Source organism: Gymnoscopelus microlampas (genome assembly GCF_963454915.1).
Source record: "Gymnoscopelus microlampas genome assembly, chromosome: 21".
Lineage (NCBI taxonomy): Eukaryota > Metazoa > Chordata > Actinopteri > Myctophiformes > Myctophidae > Gymnoscopelus > Gymnoscopelus microlampas.
The window spans coordinates 11731081-11750479 of record NC_139958.1 but is presented as its reverse complement, the minus strand read 5'-3'; the positions used below and the strand labels follow the sequence as shown (position 1 = coordinate 11750479).

The window sequence follows — 19399 nt, the reverse complement described above, 5'->3', positions numbered from 1 at the left end:
GGGGACTTGTGAACAGGCCATGGGCTCAATTTGCTGGTGGTTTGGGGGATATCCCCCTCTGATTGTTTTTTTTATCGTTGCTTCTCAGACTGAATAAATACATACATTTATTATGATAATATCACAAATTAAGAATTTAATACAACATTTATGTTAACCAAATTAGCCCTGGTGTCCCTGTTTTAGGCAAATGTGCCCACATTTGTCGAAATATGTCTTTTTTTTTATCCAAAGTTGCGAAAGTAGCTGATGTATATTGCGATGCATTGTGATTGTAGATCAGCTATTTCAGTCAGTCAAAGTATGTATTATGCAAGTATCTTCTCGCCGGCCAGTCGGAGTTCATCGACCTTTAAGAAAAGCATCCAAATCTGAGTGGGCGGGGGCCTTCTTCCTGAGAGGAAGGGAGAAGAAGATAGGTCAGGACTCAATGTCAGTTCTGTTTATTGTAGCCTAATGTATATTGTAAAAATAAAAAAAAAGAATAAAAAAGAGGCGTTCGGGGACTTGTGAACAGGCCATGGTTTCAATTTGATGGGGGTTTGGGGGGAAATCCATCCCCTTGTTTTTGATATCCCTCTCTCTGGTTCATTCTTTTAATCGCTGGTGGAGATGTGTTTTATCCCTGCTTCTCTCAGACTGAATTAAATACACACATTTATTATTATGATATATGTTTGATAATATCACAAATTAAGAATGCAATCAGAAATGTATGTTAACCAAATTAGCCCTGGTGTCCCTACTTTGGGCAAATGTGTCCACATTTGCCGAAATATGTATTTTTTTTATCCAAAGTAGCGAAAGTAGCTGATGTATTGCGATGCATCGTGATTGTAGATCAGCTATTTATGCTATTTGTTGGTCAAAGTATTTATAGGATGTAAGTGGCTTAAATGTCCCCCTTTTCTTTTCCCAAATGGAACGCTGAACAAGCCTACACGTAGATGCCAACCCAGAGCATCAGGAACAGCACACCGGAGCCCATGAAGACGGAGGCCACGAGGGAGATCAGCAGCTCCTTGAAGATATTCCTGACGTGTTCCGTCTTCTCGTAGACAAAGAACCACGCGGTGAAGAACATTCCAAACACCAGCAGGAGCACGGTGAGGTGAGGGTACATGGCCGGGTTTACCGGGCCGGTATGTCTGGTCATCACAAGATCCATTGTGTAGTAACTCGGTGTTGTGGAGATTCTGAATCATCACGTTGGTTTATATTGGTTTTCACTTAAGCACAGGATTAATCCCTATTGGTGAATGACACGTCAGTGTATACGTCACCTCATCTCCATATTTGGACATACCGTAAGAACTAGGCTAGTTTTTGCTCTGTCATACCTTCACCTAGAACAGTGGTTCTCAACCTTTTCTGGCCGCGACCCCCCAAAAGGATCATATTTGAACTGGGGACCCCCCAAAAGAATCACATTTGAACTGGGGACCCCCCAAAATAATCATATTTTAACTGGGGACCCCCCCACCCTGTCAAGCACTTGGAATGTAGGAGTTGAAGCATTACATTTAGTTCCCACTGATAAATATTGTGGAAATAGCAGATTTACAAGCTTAAAACTCCTTGCATTGCGAGGTGAGGCGTTGTGAGCTTGAATAGCTGTGAGCTTGAATTTGCTATTTTCAAAACTTTTGCCTCTTATATTATTTGACAATTTGGCGAATGTTTGACTAGTTTTTATAGCATAGTTTGTTGATTACCTTTGATGCAGTAATGGTCTTTTCTTTATTTTTATTAAAAAGGTCTTAAAAGTCCTTAAATTGCCACTTGAGTGTCATCTGGGGACCCCCCAAACCATGTGTGGATCCCCCTGGGGGTCCCGAACCACATGCTGAGAACCACTAGAACCGCTATTATTTGTTATATGCTTCTGCTTTTCTTATTTGCTTTATTGTTAAATTATTTGTATTCTTGCTCTGTAAAGCACTTTGAGCTGCATGTCATGTCATGAAAGGTGCTATACAAATAAAGTTTATTATTATTATTATATTAGAAGCTTTCTTTAAAATATTGTCTTTTGGGAATAGCTGGGACGTTCAGATTTTGTTTTTCCCTTCTTGAACTATTAATCTTTTTTAAATCTTTATTGTAGGCTATGATGTCCTGTCATGTACTGTATGATACAATGTCATCCACATTTGAGATCGAGCCCACACTGTTTCTCCAGGAACAAGTACTGTAGTACAACAGATGCAGATGTCACAGTACTGAATTTAAAAAGACTGATTTGATTTTGAGACTTTGTCGTTCTTTCTTTCTACAGACAATGATATGAATAGAATAATTATACAAAGACTTTGTGTGAAGAGGACAATATTACTTTTCTGTTTGCATTCTTTATCTATTTTATACTGTTTGTGTTGGTCCTTGACTCCTTGAATGTCCAAGGGAGTACAAACAAACACACAAACAGTACCGTTTCGTTGTCTCCACCAGGCTGACCAGAGATATATGTTTTTGCTCCTGTCCGTCCGTCTGTCATTCCGTCATTCCGTCATTCCGTCTGTCCGTCCGTCCGTCCGTCCGTCCAGCATGAAACTTTGCAAGCACAGTCCCAGTCGGCCAAGGAAGAACCTCTGCCCCAAATCTTTCAAATCGGGTTCATGGTCGCGCTATAACCGACTGCATCACATTTTGGCCTATAACTCTTGAACCATAGGCTTGTACAATCAAAACCGTTCTTTTTTAATCATGAAGCAACTTCCCATATAGGCTTTGGCTTCATTTTGTGCCCTACTATATTTTCTGCCATTTTGTGTTTTCTTCAAAACACACTTTTTGATACTACTGTACTCAGAATTCTTGTTTATATCAGCTCAGTGTTAGAGTGTACAACCTGAGACTGCGAGGTGAGTTCAATGCCCGGCATAGTCATCCATAGAGACTACATTTTGGAATGTGCTGTATACGTGTTACGGTCAGGCCCTTTGAAAGAGCACCACTCAGGTGCTATTGTGTTAAGAGCAGTGGTGGAAAGTAACTAAGTACATTTACTCAAATACTGTACTTGAGTACAATGTTGAGGTATTTTTTACTTTACTGGAGTATTTCCAATTTTCAATACTTTTACTTCTACTCCATTACATCTCAGATGCAAATATTGTAGGCTACTTTTACTCCACTACATTTATTTGAAAACTTTAGTTAGATGCGACGCATTGTGAGCTTGTAGATCTGCTATTTTCAAAGGATTTGTATACATTTTATACATTTGAAAACTTGTGAAATGGGAGCTCTGACGGAAGGCTCGTGCAGCATTCCTGTGTTACCTGGTCTAAGTGAGTGGGAGAGGTTGTAGGGTTGAATTACACACGACATTTGGGAGAAATTTGGCTGGTTGATTACCAGGTCCGCTTCCGCACCAGGCCCGCTTCGGCAATGGACCATTTGGAGGGGCTTAAGTGAGCATGCTGGGAGGCCAGTAAGGTGGAAGTTACAGTAGACAAGCCTTGAGATGACTTTGGGCGTTGCTCCTGGGTGAGGAAGGGTCTAATCCACTAAATGTTATAAAGTGTAAAGTACTTTCTACTTTTGGTACTTTAAGTACATTTTGATACTAATACTTTTGTACTTTTACTCAAGTAAATTTTGAATCCGGACTTTTACTTGTAACAGAGTATTTCTACATTGCAGTATTGATACTTTTACTTAAGTAAAACCTTTGAGTACTTTTTCCACCACTGGTTAAGACTACCGACATGTTGCTTCTATTTGTAGAAGAAGGAGGGCTGTGAAGAAATAGTTAAGTATTTACATTGTGGTGGAAAACATTCTGCATGGACAGCACTCAGCACAGTATCGTGGGTCAGAGAATTAAGGAGGGGAAGTTGAACAGGATTAAATAAAAAAGGAGGGGACTGCCTTATGCTGAAGCAAGAGATAGAAGGGGAACAAAGAAAGTGTGGCAGCAGCAGGAACCACCAGGAAAAGGTAATATTATAGCTGATAAAAAATATCTTCATGGACAAGAAACAATTTCTAGCAAGCACGCATTGCAAAGGTCATTAATTGTGCTCTTGCAATACAAGGGATGTCTGAAAGAATGAAGATAGTGCTGAATGCAGCCAGGAAGTTATTAAAGGTTGTGTATATGCACGTAAGCTAGAGAGGATGGCTAGTAGACCGAGGGACGGATTCAGGACCCACACTCAGTTGGGTCTGGGCGATAGAACGGGAAGGAGAATAGTTTGCACTGTGACGATCTTACTGAGCTGTAGATGGCGATAATGCAATACAATGTATGGATGCCAACCGCCATTAAAGTCCGAAGAAGAAGAAGAAGAAGGAGAAGAAGTGGAAAGTAACTAAGTACATGTACTCAAGTACTGTACTTAGGAACAATTTGAGGTACTTTGCCTTAACTGGAGTATTTCACATTTTCTATACTTTTACTTCTACTCCACTACATCTCAGCCTGTTTTGTTTTTTTTGGTCAGCTTTGATCAAGGGAGGACCATGCTAACGAAATTTAGCGCGTTAGCATCGTCTATTTAAATAAGGGTTTTGTAGGGCAGTTTATAACAAGTCTGGGGACCCTGGGGCTGGGGGTCCCCGGACCCCAGTCTGAGAATCGCTGTGCTATTGTACAGTGTGATTGCAGGTCAATCACTAAACACCGAAGGAGAGCTGTGTTGGTAAAGCCAGGTTATTCGTATCTTTTCATACATGTTCATGCAAGTATGGACATAATGTCAACATGGCAAAAAAGCACTGGGAGTCGATACACCTGGTTTCTGCTGGGAACAGGGTTCGATTCCCTGCAGCGCTGTGCTTACTGTTTCACCTTTGTCCTGTTGTGTATGTTTAGGCCAGCGGACGCCCCAACGAGGCCTGAATCTTAACCACTGCTCCACCATGGTAGGCTACATACTTTCTATGGTCTCTTGCACGCTCTTCAGTGAAAGATCAGATAAAGGTGCAAGAGTCAGGTAATAGTTGGAAAGCTGTCCCAGTTGGATTTGAACCGGTAACCTTCTGGTTGCAAGTCCTGTATCTAAACCACTGCACCACAGTGGTTCTGACTTGTTCTGTTAACTTAGCCTGGTAAAGTTTGTACCCTTTTCCCTTTAAATATCCATTGCCATTGACAATGTATTGGGCGCTTAAAGTTAAATATTTCAAAAACTACAAATCATTTCAAAGTAAAACATCTCAAGGATGCATGTCCACAGTAAGGTGGAATTTTTGAACTGTGAATGGAGTTTCTAGGTGAACGTGTTTTTTTGAGGTCCCTATACCCTAACCCTAACCTTCCATCCGCCTCCATTCTAAATCTCTGAACTTTTAAAGGAGTACAATTCTAAAACTATGCAACATTTCAAAGATTCCTTTTCAGGCAAACATGTCCAGAGTAAGATCAACATTTTAAAGTATGAATGAGGTTACTAGGCGTAAGTATGTAGTTGTAAGCCTGCCTTTAAATGTCCATTGCCACATCGACAATGAATGGGGCGCTTAAAGTTAAATATCTCCAAAACTACAAATGATTTCAAAAGAAAAAATCTCAAGCATGCATGTCCACAGTAAGGTGGAATTTTTGAACTGTGAATGGAGTTTCTAGGTGAAAGTGTTTTTTTGAGGTCCCAAATTCGTCCATCGACCTCCATTCTAAATCTCTGAACTTTTAAAGGAGTACAATTCTAAAACTATTAAACATTTCAAAGATTCCCTTTCAGGCAAACATGTCCACAGTAAGATGAACATTTTAAAGTTTGAATGGGGTTTCTATTCTATATATGACATTTTGAATCATTACAGTCAGTTCACCTTCTTTTGGGTCTTGAGTCGAACCAATTACTCCCACGGAGACATCAAATTTCTCTTTTGGGCCTTGAGTCTTGGGACTCATGGCCCAAAAGAGAAATTTGATGTCTCCGCGGGAGTAATTGGTTCAACTCAAGACTCTTTTGGGTCTTGAGTCTTGGGAAAGAAAAAAAAGTGTGCCAGTTGGATTTGAACCAGGAATCTTCTGGTTGCAAGTCCTGTATCTAAACCACTGCACCACAGAGGTCCTTACATGTTCTGTTGACTTGCGTGGAATTTGTCTGAAAGATTATATAAAGGTAAAAGCCCCAGGTAAAAGTTGGAAAGATGTCCTTGCGAGATTTGAACTCAGGACCTTCAGTGTGTAAGGCCTGAATCTTAACCACTGCTCCATCATGGTACATACTTTCTATGGTGTCTTACACGCTGTTCAGTGAAAGATCAGATAAAGGTGCAAGAGTCAGGTATTTGTTGGAGACCTGTCCTGGTTGGATTTGAACCGGTAACCTTCTGGTTGCAGGTCCTGTATCTAAACCACTGCACCACAGAGGTTCTGACTTGTTCTGTTAACTTAGCCTTGAAAACTTTGTACCCTTTTCCCTTTAAATATCCATTGCCATTGACAATGCATTAGGCGCTTAAAGTTAAATATTTCAAAAACTACAAATCATTTCAAAGTAAAACATCTCAAGGATGCATGTCCACAGAAGGGGGATTTTTTGAACTGTGAATGGAGTTCCTAGGTGAAAGTGTTTTTTTGAGGTCCCAAAACCTTCCATCCGCCTCCATTCTAAATCTCTGAACTTTTAAAGGAGTACAATTCTAAAACTATGCAACATTTCAAAGATTCCTTTTCAGGCAAACATGTCCAGAGTAAGACCAACATTTTAAAGTATGAATGAGGTTACTAGGCGTAAGTATGTAGTTGTAAGCCTGCCTTTAAATGTCCAATGCCGCATCGACAATGAATGGGGCGCTTAAAGTTAAATATCTCCAAAACTACAAATGATTTCAAAAGAAAAAATCTCAAGCATGCATGTCCACAGTAAGGTGGAATTTTTGAACTGTGAATGGAGTTTCTAGGTGAAAGTGTTTTTTTGAGGTCCCAAATTCGTCCATCGACCTCCATTCTAAATCTCTGAACTTTTAAAGGAGTACAATTCTAAAACTATTAAACATTTCAAAGATTCCCTTTCAGGCAAACATGTTCACAGTAAGATGAACATTTTAAAGTTTGAATGGGGTTTCTATTCTATATATGACATTTTGAATCATTACAGTCAGTTCACCTTCTTTTGGGTCTTGAGTCGAACCAATTACTCCCACGGAGACATCAAATTTCTCTTTTGGGCCTTGAGTCTGGGGACTCATGGCCCAAAAGAGAAATTTGATGTCTCCGCGGGAGTAATTGGTTCGACTCAAGACTCTTTTGGGTCTTGAGTCTTGGGAAAGAAAAAAAAGTGTGCCAGTTGGATTTGAACCAGGAATCTTCTGGTTGCAAGTCCTGTATCTAAACCACTGCACCACAGAGGTCCTTACATGTTCTGTTGACTTGCGTGGAATTTGTCTGAAAGATTATATAAAGGTAAAAGCCCCAGGTAAAAGTTAGAAAGATGTCCTTGCGAGATTTGAACTCAGGACCTTCAGTGTGTAAGGCCTGAATCTTAACCACTGCTCCATCATGGTACATACTTTCTATGGTGTCTTACACGCTGTTCAGTGAAAGATCAGATAAAGGTGCAAGAGTCAGGTATTTGTTGGAGACCTGTCCTGGTTGGATTTGAACCGGTAACCTTCTGGTTGCAGGTCCTGTATCTAAACCACTGCACCACAGAGGTTCTGACTTGTTCTGTTAACTTAGCCTTGAAAACTTTGTACCCTTTTCCCTTTAAATATCCATTGCCATTGACAATGCATTAGGCGCTTAAAGTTAAATATTTCAAAAACTACAAATCATTTCAAAGTAAAACATCTCAAGGATGCATGTCCACAGAAGGGGGAATTTTTGAACTGTGAATGGAGTTTCTAGGTGAAAGTGTTTTTTTGAGGTCACAAAACCTTCCATCCGCCTCCATTCTAAATCTCTGAACTTTTAAAGGAGTACAATTCTAAAACTATGCAACATTTCAAAGATTCCTTTTCAGGCAAACATGTCCAGATTAAGATGAACATTTTAAAGTATGAATGAGGTTACAAGGCGTAAGTATGTAGTTGTAAGCCTGCCTTTAAATGTCCATTGCCGCATCGACAATGAATGGGGCGCTTAAAGTTAAATATCTCCAAAACTACAAATGATTTCAAAAGAAAAAATCTCAAGCATGCATGTCCACAGTAAGGTGGAATTTTTGAACTGTGAATGGAGTTTCTAGGTGAACGTGTTTTTTTGAGGTCCCTATACCCTAACCCTAACCTTCCATCCGCCTCCATTCTAAATCTCTGAACTTTTAAAGGAGTACAATTCTAAAACTATGCAACATTTCAAAGATTCCTTTTCAGGCAAACATGTCCAGAGTAAGATCAACATTTTAAAGTATGAATGAGGTTACTAGGCGTAAGTATGTAGTTGTAAGCCTGCCTTTAAATGTCCATTGCCGCATCGACAATGAATGGGGCGCTTAAAGTTAAATATCTCCAAAACTACAAATGATTTCAAAAGAAAAAATCTCAAGCATGCATGTCCACAGTAAGGTGGAATTTTTGAACTGTGAATGGAGTTTCTAGGTGAACGTGTTTTTTTGAGGTCCCTATACCCTAACCCTAACCTTCCATCCGCCTCCATTCTAAATCTCTGAACTTTTAAAGGAGTACAATTCTAAAACTATGCAACATTTCAAAGATTCCTTTTCAGGCAAACATGTCCAGAGTAAGATCAAAATGTTAAAGTATGAATGAGGTTACTAGGCGTAAGTATGTAGTTGTAAGCCTGCCTTTAAATGTCCATTGCCGCATCGACAATGAATGGGGCGCTTAAAGTTAAATATCTCCAAAACTACAAATGATTTCAAAAGAAAAAATCTCAAGCATGCATGTCCACAGTAAGGTGGAATTTTTGAACTGTGAATGGAGTTTCTAGGTGAACGTGTTTTTTGAGGTCCCTATACCCTAACCCTAACCTTCCATCCGCCTCCATTCTAAATCTCTGAACTTTTAAAGGAGTACAATTCTAAAACTATGCAACATTTCAAAGATTCCTTTTCAGGCAAACATGTCCAGAGTAAGATGAACATTTTAAAGTATGAATGAGGTTACTAGGCGTAAGTATGTAGTTGTAAGCCTGCCTTTAAATGTCCATTGCCGCATCGACAATGAATGGGGCGCTTAAAGTTAAATATCTCCAAAACTACAAATGATTTCAAAAGAAAAAATCTCAAGCATGCATGTCCACAGTAAGGTGGAATTTTTGAACTGTGAATGGAGTTTCTAGGTGAACGTGTTTTTTTGAGGTCCCTATAGCCTAACCCTAACCTTCCATCCGCCTCCATTCTAAATCTCTGAACTTTTAAAGGAGTACAAGTCTAAAACTATGCAACATTTCAAAGATTCCTTTTCAGGCAAACATGTCCAGAGTAAGACGAACATTTTAAAGTATGAATGAGGTTACTAGGCGTAAGTATGTAGTTGTAAGCCTGCCTTTAAATGTCCATTGCCGCATCGACAATGAATGGGGCGCTTAAAGTTAAATATCTCCAAAACTACAAATGATTTCAAAAGAAAAAATCTCAAGCATGCATGTCCACAGTAAGGTGGAATTTTTGAACTGTGAATGGAGTTTCTAGGTGAACGTGTTTTTTTGAGGTCCCTATAGCCTAACCCTAACCTTCCATCCGCCTCCATTCTAAATCTCTGAACTTTTAAAGGAGTACAATTCTAAAACTATGCAACATTTCAAAGATTCCTTTTCAGGCAAACATGTCCAGAGTAAGACGAACATTTTAAAGTATGAATGAGGTTACTAGGCGTAAGTATGTAGTTGTAAGCCTGCCTTTAAATGTCCAATGCCGCATCGACAATGAATGGGGCGCTTAAAGTTAAATATCTCCAAAACTACAAATGATTTCAAAAGAAAAAATCTCAAGCATGCATGTCCACAGTAAGGTGGAATTTTTGAACTGTGAATGGAGTTTCTAGGTGAAAGTGTTTTTTTGAGGTCCCAAATTCGTCCATCGACCTCCATTCTAAATCTCTGAACTTTTAAAGGAGTACAATTCTAAAACTATTAAACATTTCAAAGATTCCCTTTCAGGCAAACATGTTCACAGTAAGATGAACATTTTAAAGTTTGAATGGGGTTTCTATTCTATATATGACATTTTGAATCATTACAGTCAGTTCACCTTCTTTTGGGTCTTGAGTCGAACCAATTACTCCCACGGAGACATCAAATTTCTCTTTTGGGCCTTGAGTCTGGGGACTCATGGCCCAAAAGAGAAATTTGATGTCTCCGCGGGAGTAATTGGTTCGACTCAAGACTCTTTTGGGTCTTGAGTCTTGGGAAAGAAAAAAAAGTGTGCCAGTTGGATTTGAACCAGGAATCTTCTGGTTGCAAGTCCTGTATCTAAACCACTGCACCACAGAGGTCCTTACATGTTCTGTTGACTTGCGTGGAATTTGTCTGAAAGATTATATAAAGGTAAAAGCCCCAGGTAAAAGTTAGAAAGATGTCCTTGCGAGATTTGAACTCAGGACCTTCAGTGTGTAAGGCCTGAATCTTAACCACTGCTCCATCATGGTACATACTTTCTATGGTGTCTTACACGCTGTTCAGTGAAAGATCAGATAAAGGTGCAAGAGTCAGGTATTTGTTGGAGACCTGTCCTGGTTGGATTTGAACCGGTAACCTTCTGGTTGCAGGTCCTGTATCTAAACCACTGCACCACAGAGGTTCTGACTTGTTCTGTTAACTTAGCCTTGAAAACTTTGTACCCTTTTCCCTTTAAATATCCATTGCCATTGACAATGCATTAGGCGCTTAAAGTTAAATATTTCAAAAACTACAAATCATTTCAAAGTAAAACATCTCAAGGATGCATGTCCACAGAAGGGGGATTTTTTGAACTGTGAATGGAGTTTCTAGGTGAAAGTGTTTTTTTGAGGTCCCAAAACCTTCCATCCGCCTCCATTCTAAATCTCTGAACTTTTAAAGGAGTACAATTCTAAAACTATGCAACATTTCAAAGATTCCTTTTCAGGCAAACATGTCCAGAGTAAGACCAACATTTTAAAGTATGAATGAGGTTACTAGGCGTAAGTATGTAGTTGTAAGCCTGCCTTTAAATGTCCAATGCCGCATCGACAATGAATGGGGCGCTTAAAGTTAAATATCTCCAAAACTACAAATGATTTCAAAAGAAAAAATCTCAAGCATGCATGTCCACAGTAAGGTGGAATTTTTGAACTGTGAATGGAGTTTCTAGGTGAAAGTGTTTTTTTGAGGTCCCAAATTCGTCCATCGACCTCCATTCTAAATCTCTGAACTTTTAAAGGAGTACAATTCTAAAACTATTAAACATTTCAAAGATTCCCTTTCAGGCAAACATGTTCACAGTAAGATGAACATTTTAAAGTTTGAATGGGGTTTCTATTCTATATATGACATTTTGAATCATTACAGTCAGTTCACCTTCTTTTGGGTCTTGAGTCGAACCAATTACTCCCACGGAGACATCAAATTTCTCTTTTGGGCCTTGAGTCTGGGGACTCATGGCCCAAAAGAGAAATTTGATGTCTCCGCGGGAGTAATTGGTTCGACTCAAGACTCTTTTGGGTCTTGAGTCTTGGGAAAGAAAAAAAAGTGTGCCAGTTGGATTTGAACCAGGAATCTTCTGGTTGCAAGTCCTGTATCTAAACCACTGCACCACAGAGGTCCTTACATGTTCTGTTGACTTGCGTGGAATTTGTCTGAAAGATTATATAAAGGTAAAAGCCCCAGGTAAAAGTTAGAAAGATGTCCTTGCGAGATTTGAACTCAGGACCTTCAGTGTGTAAGGCCTGAATCTTAACCACTGCTCCATCATGGTACATACTTTCTATGGTGTCTTACACGCTGTTCAGTGAAAGATCAGATAAAGGTGCAAGAGTCAGGTATTTGTTGGAGACCTGTCCTGGTTGGATTTGAACCGGTAACCTTCTGGTTGCAGGTCCTGTATCTAAACCACTGCACCACAGAGGTTCTGACTTGTTCTGTTAACTTAGCCTTGAAAACTTTGTACCCTTTTCCCTTTAAATATCCATTGCCATTGACAATGCATTAGGCGCTTAAAGTTAAATATTTCAAAAACTACAAATCATTTCAAAGTAAAACATCTCAAGGATGCATGTCCACAGAAGGGGGATTTTTTGAACTGTGAATGGAGTTTCTAGGTGAAAGTGTTTTTTTGAGGTCCCAAAACCTTCCATCCGCCTCCATTCTAAATCTCTGAACTTTTAAAGGAGTACAATTCTAAAACTATGCAACATTTCAAAGATTCCTTTTCAGGCAAACATGTCCAGAGTAAGATCAACATTTTAAAGTATGAATGAGGTTACTAGGCGTAAGTATGTAGTTGTAAGCCTGCCTTTAAATGTCCATTGCCGCATCGACAATGAATGGGGCGCTTAAAGTTAAATATCTCCAAAACTACAAATGATTTCAAAAGAAAAAATCTCAAGCATGCATGTCCACAGTAAGGTGGAATTTTTGAACTGTGAATGGAGTTTCTAGGTGAACGTGTTTTTTTGAGGTCCCTATACCCTAACCCTAACCTTCCATCCGCCTCCATTCTAAATCTCTGAACTTTTAAAGGAGTACAATTCTAAAACTATGCAACATTTCAAAGATTCCTTTTCAGGCAAACATGTCCAGAGTAAGATCAAAATGTTAAAGTATGAATGAGGTTACTAGGCGTAAGTATGTAGTTGTAAGCCTGCCTTTAAATGTCCATTGCCGCATCGACAATGAATGGGGCGCTTAAAGTTAAATATCTCCAAAACTACAAATGATTTCAAAAGAAAAAATCTCAAGCATGCATGTCCACAGTAAGGTGGAATTTTTGAACTGTGAATGGAGTTTCTAGGTGAACGTGTTTTTTTGAGGTCCCTATAGCCTAACCCTAACCTTCCATCCGCCTCCATTCTAAATCTCTGAACTTTTAAAGGAGTACAATTCTAAAACTATGCAACATTTCAAAGATTCCTTTTCAGGCAAACATGTCCAGAGTAAGACGAACATTTTAAAGTATGAATGAGGTTACTAGGCGTAAGTATGTAGTTGTAAGCCTGCCTTTAAATGTCCATTGCCGCATCGACAATGAATGGGGCGCTTAAAGTTAAATATCTCCAAAACTACAAATGATTTCAAAAGAAAAAATCTCAAGCATGCATGTCCACAGTAAGGTGGAATTTTTGAACTGTGAATGGAGTTTCTAGGTGAACGTGTTTTTTTGAGGTCCCTATAGCCTAACCCTAACCTTCCATCCGCCTCCATTCTAAATCTCTGAACTTTTAAAGGAGTACAATTCTAAAACTATGCAACATTTCAAAGATTCCTTTTCAGGCAAACATGTCCAGAGTAAGACGAACATTTTAAAGTATGAATGAGGTTACTAGGCGTAAGTATGTAGTTGTAAGCCTGCCTTTAAATGTCCATTGCCGCATCGACAATGAATGGGGCGCTTAAAGTTAAATATCTCCAAAACTACAAATGATTTCAAAAGAAAAAATCTCAAGCATGCATGTCCACAGTAAGGTGGAATTTTTGAACTGTGAATGGAGTTTCTAGGTGAACGTGTTTTTTTGAGGTCCCTATAGCCTAACCCTAACCTTCCATCCGCCTCCATTCTAAATCTCTGAACTTTTAAAGGAGTACAATTCTAAAACTATGCAACATTTCAAAGATTCCTTTTCAGGCAAACATGTCCAGAGTAAGACGAACATTTTAAAGTATGAATGAGGTTACTAGGCGTAAGTATGTAGTTGTAAGCCTGCCTTTAAATGTCCAATGCCGCATCGACAATGAATGGGGCGCTTAAAGTTAAATATCTCCAAAACTACAAATGATTTCAAAAGAAAAAATCTCAAGCATGCATGTCCACAGTAAGGTGGAATTTTTGAACTGTGAATGGAGTTTCTAGGTGAACGTGTTTTTTTGAGGTCCCTATAGCCTAACCCTAACCTTCCATCCGCCTCCATTCTAAATCTCTGAACTTTTAAAGGAGTACAATTCTAAAACTATGCAACATTTCAAAGATTCCTTTTCAGGCAAACATGTCCAGAGTAAGACGAACATTTTAAAGTATGAATGAGGTTACTAGGCGTAAGTATGTAGTTGTAAGCCTGCCTTTAAATGTCCAATGCCGCATCGACAATGAATGGGGCGCTTAAAGTTAAATATCTCCAAAACTACAAATGATTTCAAAAGAAAAAATCTCAAGCATGCATGTCCACAGTAAGGTGGAATTTTTGAACTGTGAATGGAGTTTCTAGGTGAAAGTGTTTTTTTGAGGTCCCAAATTCGTCCATCGACCTCCATTCTAAATCTCTGAACTTTTAAAGGAGTACAATTCTAAAACTATTAAACATTTCAAAGATTCCCTTTCAGGCAAACATGTTCACAGTAAGATGAACATTTTAAAGTTTGAATGGGGTTTCTATTCTATATATGACATTTTGAATCATTACAGTCAGTTCACCTTCTTTTGGGTCTTGAGTCGAACCAATTACTCCCACGGAGACATCAAATTTCTCTTTTGGGCCTTGAGTCTGGGGACTCATGGCCCAAAAGAGAAATTTGATGTCTCCGCGGGAGTAATTGGTTCGACTCAAGACTCTTTTGGGTCTTGAGTCTTGGGAAAGAAAAAAAAGTGTGCCAGTTGGATTTGAACCAGGAATCTTCTGGTTGCAAGTCCTGTATCTAAACCACTGCACCACAGAGGTCCTTACATGTTCTGTTGACTTGCGTGGAATTTGTCTGAAAGATTATATAAAGGTAAAAGCCCCAGGTAAAAGTTAGAAAGATGTCCTTGCGAGATTTGAACTCAGGACCTTCAGTGTGTAAGGCCTGAATCTTAACCACTGCTCCATCATGGTACATACTTTCTATGGTGTCTTACACGCTGTTCAGTGAAAGATCAGATAAAGGTGCAAGAGTCAGGTATTTGTTGGAGACCTGTCCTGGTTGGATTTGAACCGGTAACCTTCTGGTTGCAGGTCCTGTATCTAAACCACTGCACCACAGAGGTTCTGACTTGTTCTGTTAACTTAGCCTTGAAAACTTTGTACCCTTTTCCCTTTAAATATCCATTGCCATTGACAATGCATTAGGCGCTTAAAGTTAAATATTTCAAAAACTACAAATCATTTCAAAGTAAAACATCTCAAGGATGCATGTCCACAGAAGGGGGATTTTTTGAACTGTGAATGGAGTTTCTAGGTGAAAGTGTTTTTTTGAGGTCCCAAAACCTTCCATCCGCCTCCATTCTAAATCTCTGAACTTTTAAAGGAGTACAATTCTAAAACTATGCAACATTTCAAAGATTCCTTTTCAGGCAAACATGTCCAGAGTAAGATCAACATTTTAAAGTATGAATGAGGTTACTAGGCGTAAGTATGTAGTTGTAAGCCTGCCTTTAAATGTCCATTGCCGCATCGACAATGAATTGGGGCGCTTAAAGTTAAATATCTCCAAAACTACAAATGATTTCAAAAGAAAAAAGCTCAAGCATGCATGTCCACAGTAAGGTGGAATTTTTTAACTGTGAATGGAGTTTCTAGGTGAACGTGTTTTTTTGAGGTCCCTATACCCTAACCCTAACCTTCCATCCGCCTCCATTCTAAATCTCTGAACTTTTAAAGGAGTACAATTCTAAAACTATGCAACATTTTAAAGATTCCTTTTCAGGCAAACATGTCCAGAGTAAGATCAAAATGTTAAAGTATGAATGAGGTTACTAGGCGTAAGTATGTAGTTGTAAGCCTGCCTTTAAATGTCCATTGCCGCATCGACAATGAATGGGGCGCTTAAAGTTAAATATCTCCAAAACTACAAATGATTTCAAAAGAAAAAATCTCAAGCATGCATGTCCACAGTAAGGTGGAATTTTTGAACTGTGAATGGAGTTTCTAGGTGAACGTGTTTTTTTGAGGTCCCTATACCCTAACCCTAACCTTCCATCCGCCTCCATTCTAAATCTCTGAACTTTTAAAGGCGTACAATTCTAAAACTATGCAACATTTCAAAGATTCCTTTTCAGGCAAACATGTCCAGAGTAAGATCAACATTTTAAAGTATGAATGAGGTTACTAGGCGTAAGTATGTAGTTGTAAGCCTGCCTTTAAATGTCCAGCTATTTAAAGCTATGCTGTTGGCTGAGAGTTACAGGTTTCAACTTGTTTTTCTAGAAGTTAGTCTGCAAAGGGAAGCATCACAGTAAAGACACCAGTGGGATTTGAACTCATGGCCTCTGGATCATGAATACTGCGTCTCAACCCATTGAGCTAACTGTTGGCTGAGAGTTACAGGTTTCTTGGTGGTTTTAACTTGTTTTTCTAGAAGTTAGTCTGCAAAGGGAAGCATCACAGTAAAGACACCAGTGGGATTTGAACTCATGGCCTCTGGATCATGAATACTGCGTCTCAACCCATTGAGCTAACTGTTGGCTGAGAATCACAGGTTTCCTGGTGGTTTTAACTTGTTTTTCTAGAAGTTAGTCTGCAAAGGGAAGCATCATAGTAAAGACACCAGTGGGATTTGAACTCATGGCCTCTGGATCATGTATACTGCGTTTCAACCCATTGAGCTAACAGTTGGATGACAAATACAGCCTTCCTGGTGCTTTTCTGTTGATCTTCTGGAAGCCAGTCTGCAAAGGGAAGATTCATAGGAAAGACATCAATGTGATTTGAACTCATGGCCTCTGGATCATGAATGCTGCGTCTCAACCCATTGAGCTAACAGATGGCTGACAAGTACAGCCTTCCTGGTGCTTTGACTTGAACAACAAACAAGACAAATAACTTTAATAAAATGTGTTACAGCATAAATATAAATCTTTTTCATGGGGGGCCCTGACACTACATCTTTTCACATTGGGGTCCACTGCCCAAATACATGTCAATTTGGGGGGTTGACAACAAAACGTTTTAGAACCACAGATTCCAAGGAAACAGCTGTAGGTGAATGGATAGAGCCACTGACTATTGAGCCGCAGGTAACAGGTTCAAGCCTCAGCCACAGCAGCAAGTCAGGATGTCAAATCAAATAGGTATTATTAGGAGTAAAATGGTTGTGTTTCTTCACCCCAACTGCACATGACAGCAGTTTTATATCTGTTTACATGTACGTTATTTTCAGTGATGAAGACAAACCGCACAGACGTTCACTGTACTTTAGTACATTTTGTAAACGTATGACTCTGAGTAGAGTATAGCCTGACTTAAACAAACAAATAACAACTTAGTATAGTCAAACATTTTTTACACAACTTACATTTTGTAATCAAACTACCGAAACGAAAGTTGGTCACCACCGAAACGAAAGTTAAATCCACCAAAAAACTGTTAGGAGTACGTTTCAGGCAATTTAGAGTTGATTGGTAATTTTCGTTTCGGTAAAATTTATTTTACCGAATTGAAAGTTACATCCGAAAAAAATCACTAGGTGTGGAGGCCAAAATCGTCCCACCAAAAACCTGTTAGGAGTACGTTTCAGGCAATTTAGAGTTGATTGGTAATTTTCGTTTCGGTAAAATGTATTTTACCGAAACGAAAGTTAAATCCGAAAAAATCACTAAGTGTGGAGGCCAAAATCGTCCCCCCAAAAACCTGTTAGGAGTACGTTTCAGGCAATTTAGAGTTGATTGGTAATTTTTGTTTCGGTAAAATTTATTTTACCGAAACGAAAGTTAAATCCGAAAAAATCACTAAGTGTGGAGGCCAAAATCGTCCCCCCAAAAACCTGTTAGGAGTACGTTTCAGGCAATTCAGAGTTGATTGGTAGTACTTTGTAGTGACTTTTTGTGGTCCCTAACATTCATCGAGCTCTGGACTTAGTAAATTTATTTTTTCACCATTGTGTCACTACCGAAACGAAAGTTTGTCACCACCGAAACGAAAGTTAAATCCGAAAAAATCACTAAGTGTGGAGGCCAAAATCGTCCCCCCAAAAACCTGTTAGGAGTACGTTTCAGGCAATTTAGAGTTGATTGGTAATTTTCGTTTCGGTAAAATTTATTTTACCGAAACGAAAGTTAAATCCGAAAAAATCACTAAGTGTGGAGGCCAAAATCGTCCCCCCAAAAACCTGTTAGGAGTACATTTCAGGCAATTTAGAGTTGATTGGTAGTACTTTGTAGTGACTTTTTTTGGTCCCTAACATTCATCGAGCTCTGGACTTAGTAAATGTATTTTTTCACCATTGTGTCACTACCGAAACAAAAGTTTGTCACTACCGAAACGAAAGTTAAATCCGAAAAAATCACTAATTGTGGAGGCCAAAATCGTCCCCCCAAAAACCTGTTAGGAGTACGTTTCAGGCAATTTAGAGTTGATTGGTAATTTTCGTTTCGGTAAAATTTATTTTACCGAAACAAAAGTTAAATCCGAAAAAATCACTAAGTGTAGAGGCCAAAATCGTCCCCCCAAAAACCTGTTAGGAGTACGTTTCAGGCAATTTAGAGTTGATTGGTAATTTTCGTTTCGGTAAAATTTATTTTACCGAAACAAAAGTTAAATCCGAAAAAATCACTAAGTGTGGAGGCCAAAATCGTCACCCCAAAAACCTGTTAGGAGTACGTTTCAGGCACTTTAGAGTTGATTGGTAATTTTCGTTTCGGTAATTTTTTTTCGGATTTAACTTTCGTTTCGGTAAAATACATTTTACCGAAACGAAAATTACCAATCAACTCTAAATTGCCTGAAACGTACTCCTAAGGTTTTTGGGGGGACGATTTTGGCCTCCACAATTAGTGATTTTTTCGGATTTAACTTTCGTTTCGGTAAAATACATTTTACCGAAACGAAACATTTTCCTGATTTTTTTGGGTAGGCTAGAAAATTGGAAAAATGGCAAAGACATTCTTTGATTTTTATTCTGGTATGAAAGATTTGGAAAAAAACACTATTTTGAGCTTTTCTCAGTGTCAGTCCCAAATCAAAAGAAGCCAAAATACTAAGCAGAATATCAGAAAAAATTAGCATTTTCCTGATTTTTTGGTGGGATAGAAAATTGAAAAAATGAAGCAATACGATACGATACGATACGATACAACTGTATTGTCTGCTTTCACCGAAATTTACTTTGTGTCCATGACGTCACCGTTCAAGATACAGGCAGGACATACACAATACATTACACAAAGTACATTACAGGACATACATCACAGAAGCAGACAGAAACAAGCAATGTTTTATTTAGGTTCTGAAACGAAAATCAGTAAGATAGACTTGAGAAGTGAATTCGAATTGAATCTCAGATTATACTAAGATACCTTCACAGGCCCGGGGGATCTTAGTATAATCTGAGCTTCAAATTGTAAGTGAATATTTGAAAAATTGAGCGATATCTAATTCGGGGTCTGAAAGGAAAATCAGTAAAATAATTGTTTAAAAAGTGAATTGGACTGAAATGTGAGATTATACTAAGATCCCC

The 19399-nt window shown here is 38.8% G+C and overlaps 1 protein-coding gene across 1 annotated transcript; it reads right to left on the bottom strand.

The window, feature by feature from the left end:
* Nucleotides 1-937: 937 nt before the first annotated feature.
* Nucleotides 938-1168, bottom strand: LOC311037399 (dolichyl-diphosphooligosaccharide--protein glycosyltransferase subunit TMEM258-like; the record flags this gene model as incomplete). Its single annotated transcript, XM_084046535.1, has 1 exon — nt 938-1168. One exon carries the CDS (start codon nt 1166-1168, stop codon nt 938-940), a length of 231 nt encoding a protein of 76 aa, XP_083902661.1.
* Between the last annotated feature and the right edge of the window lie 18231 nt (nt 1169-19399).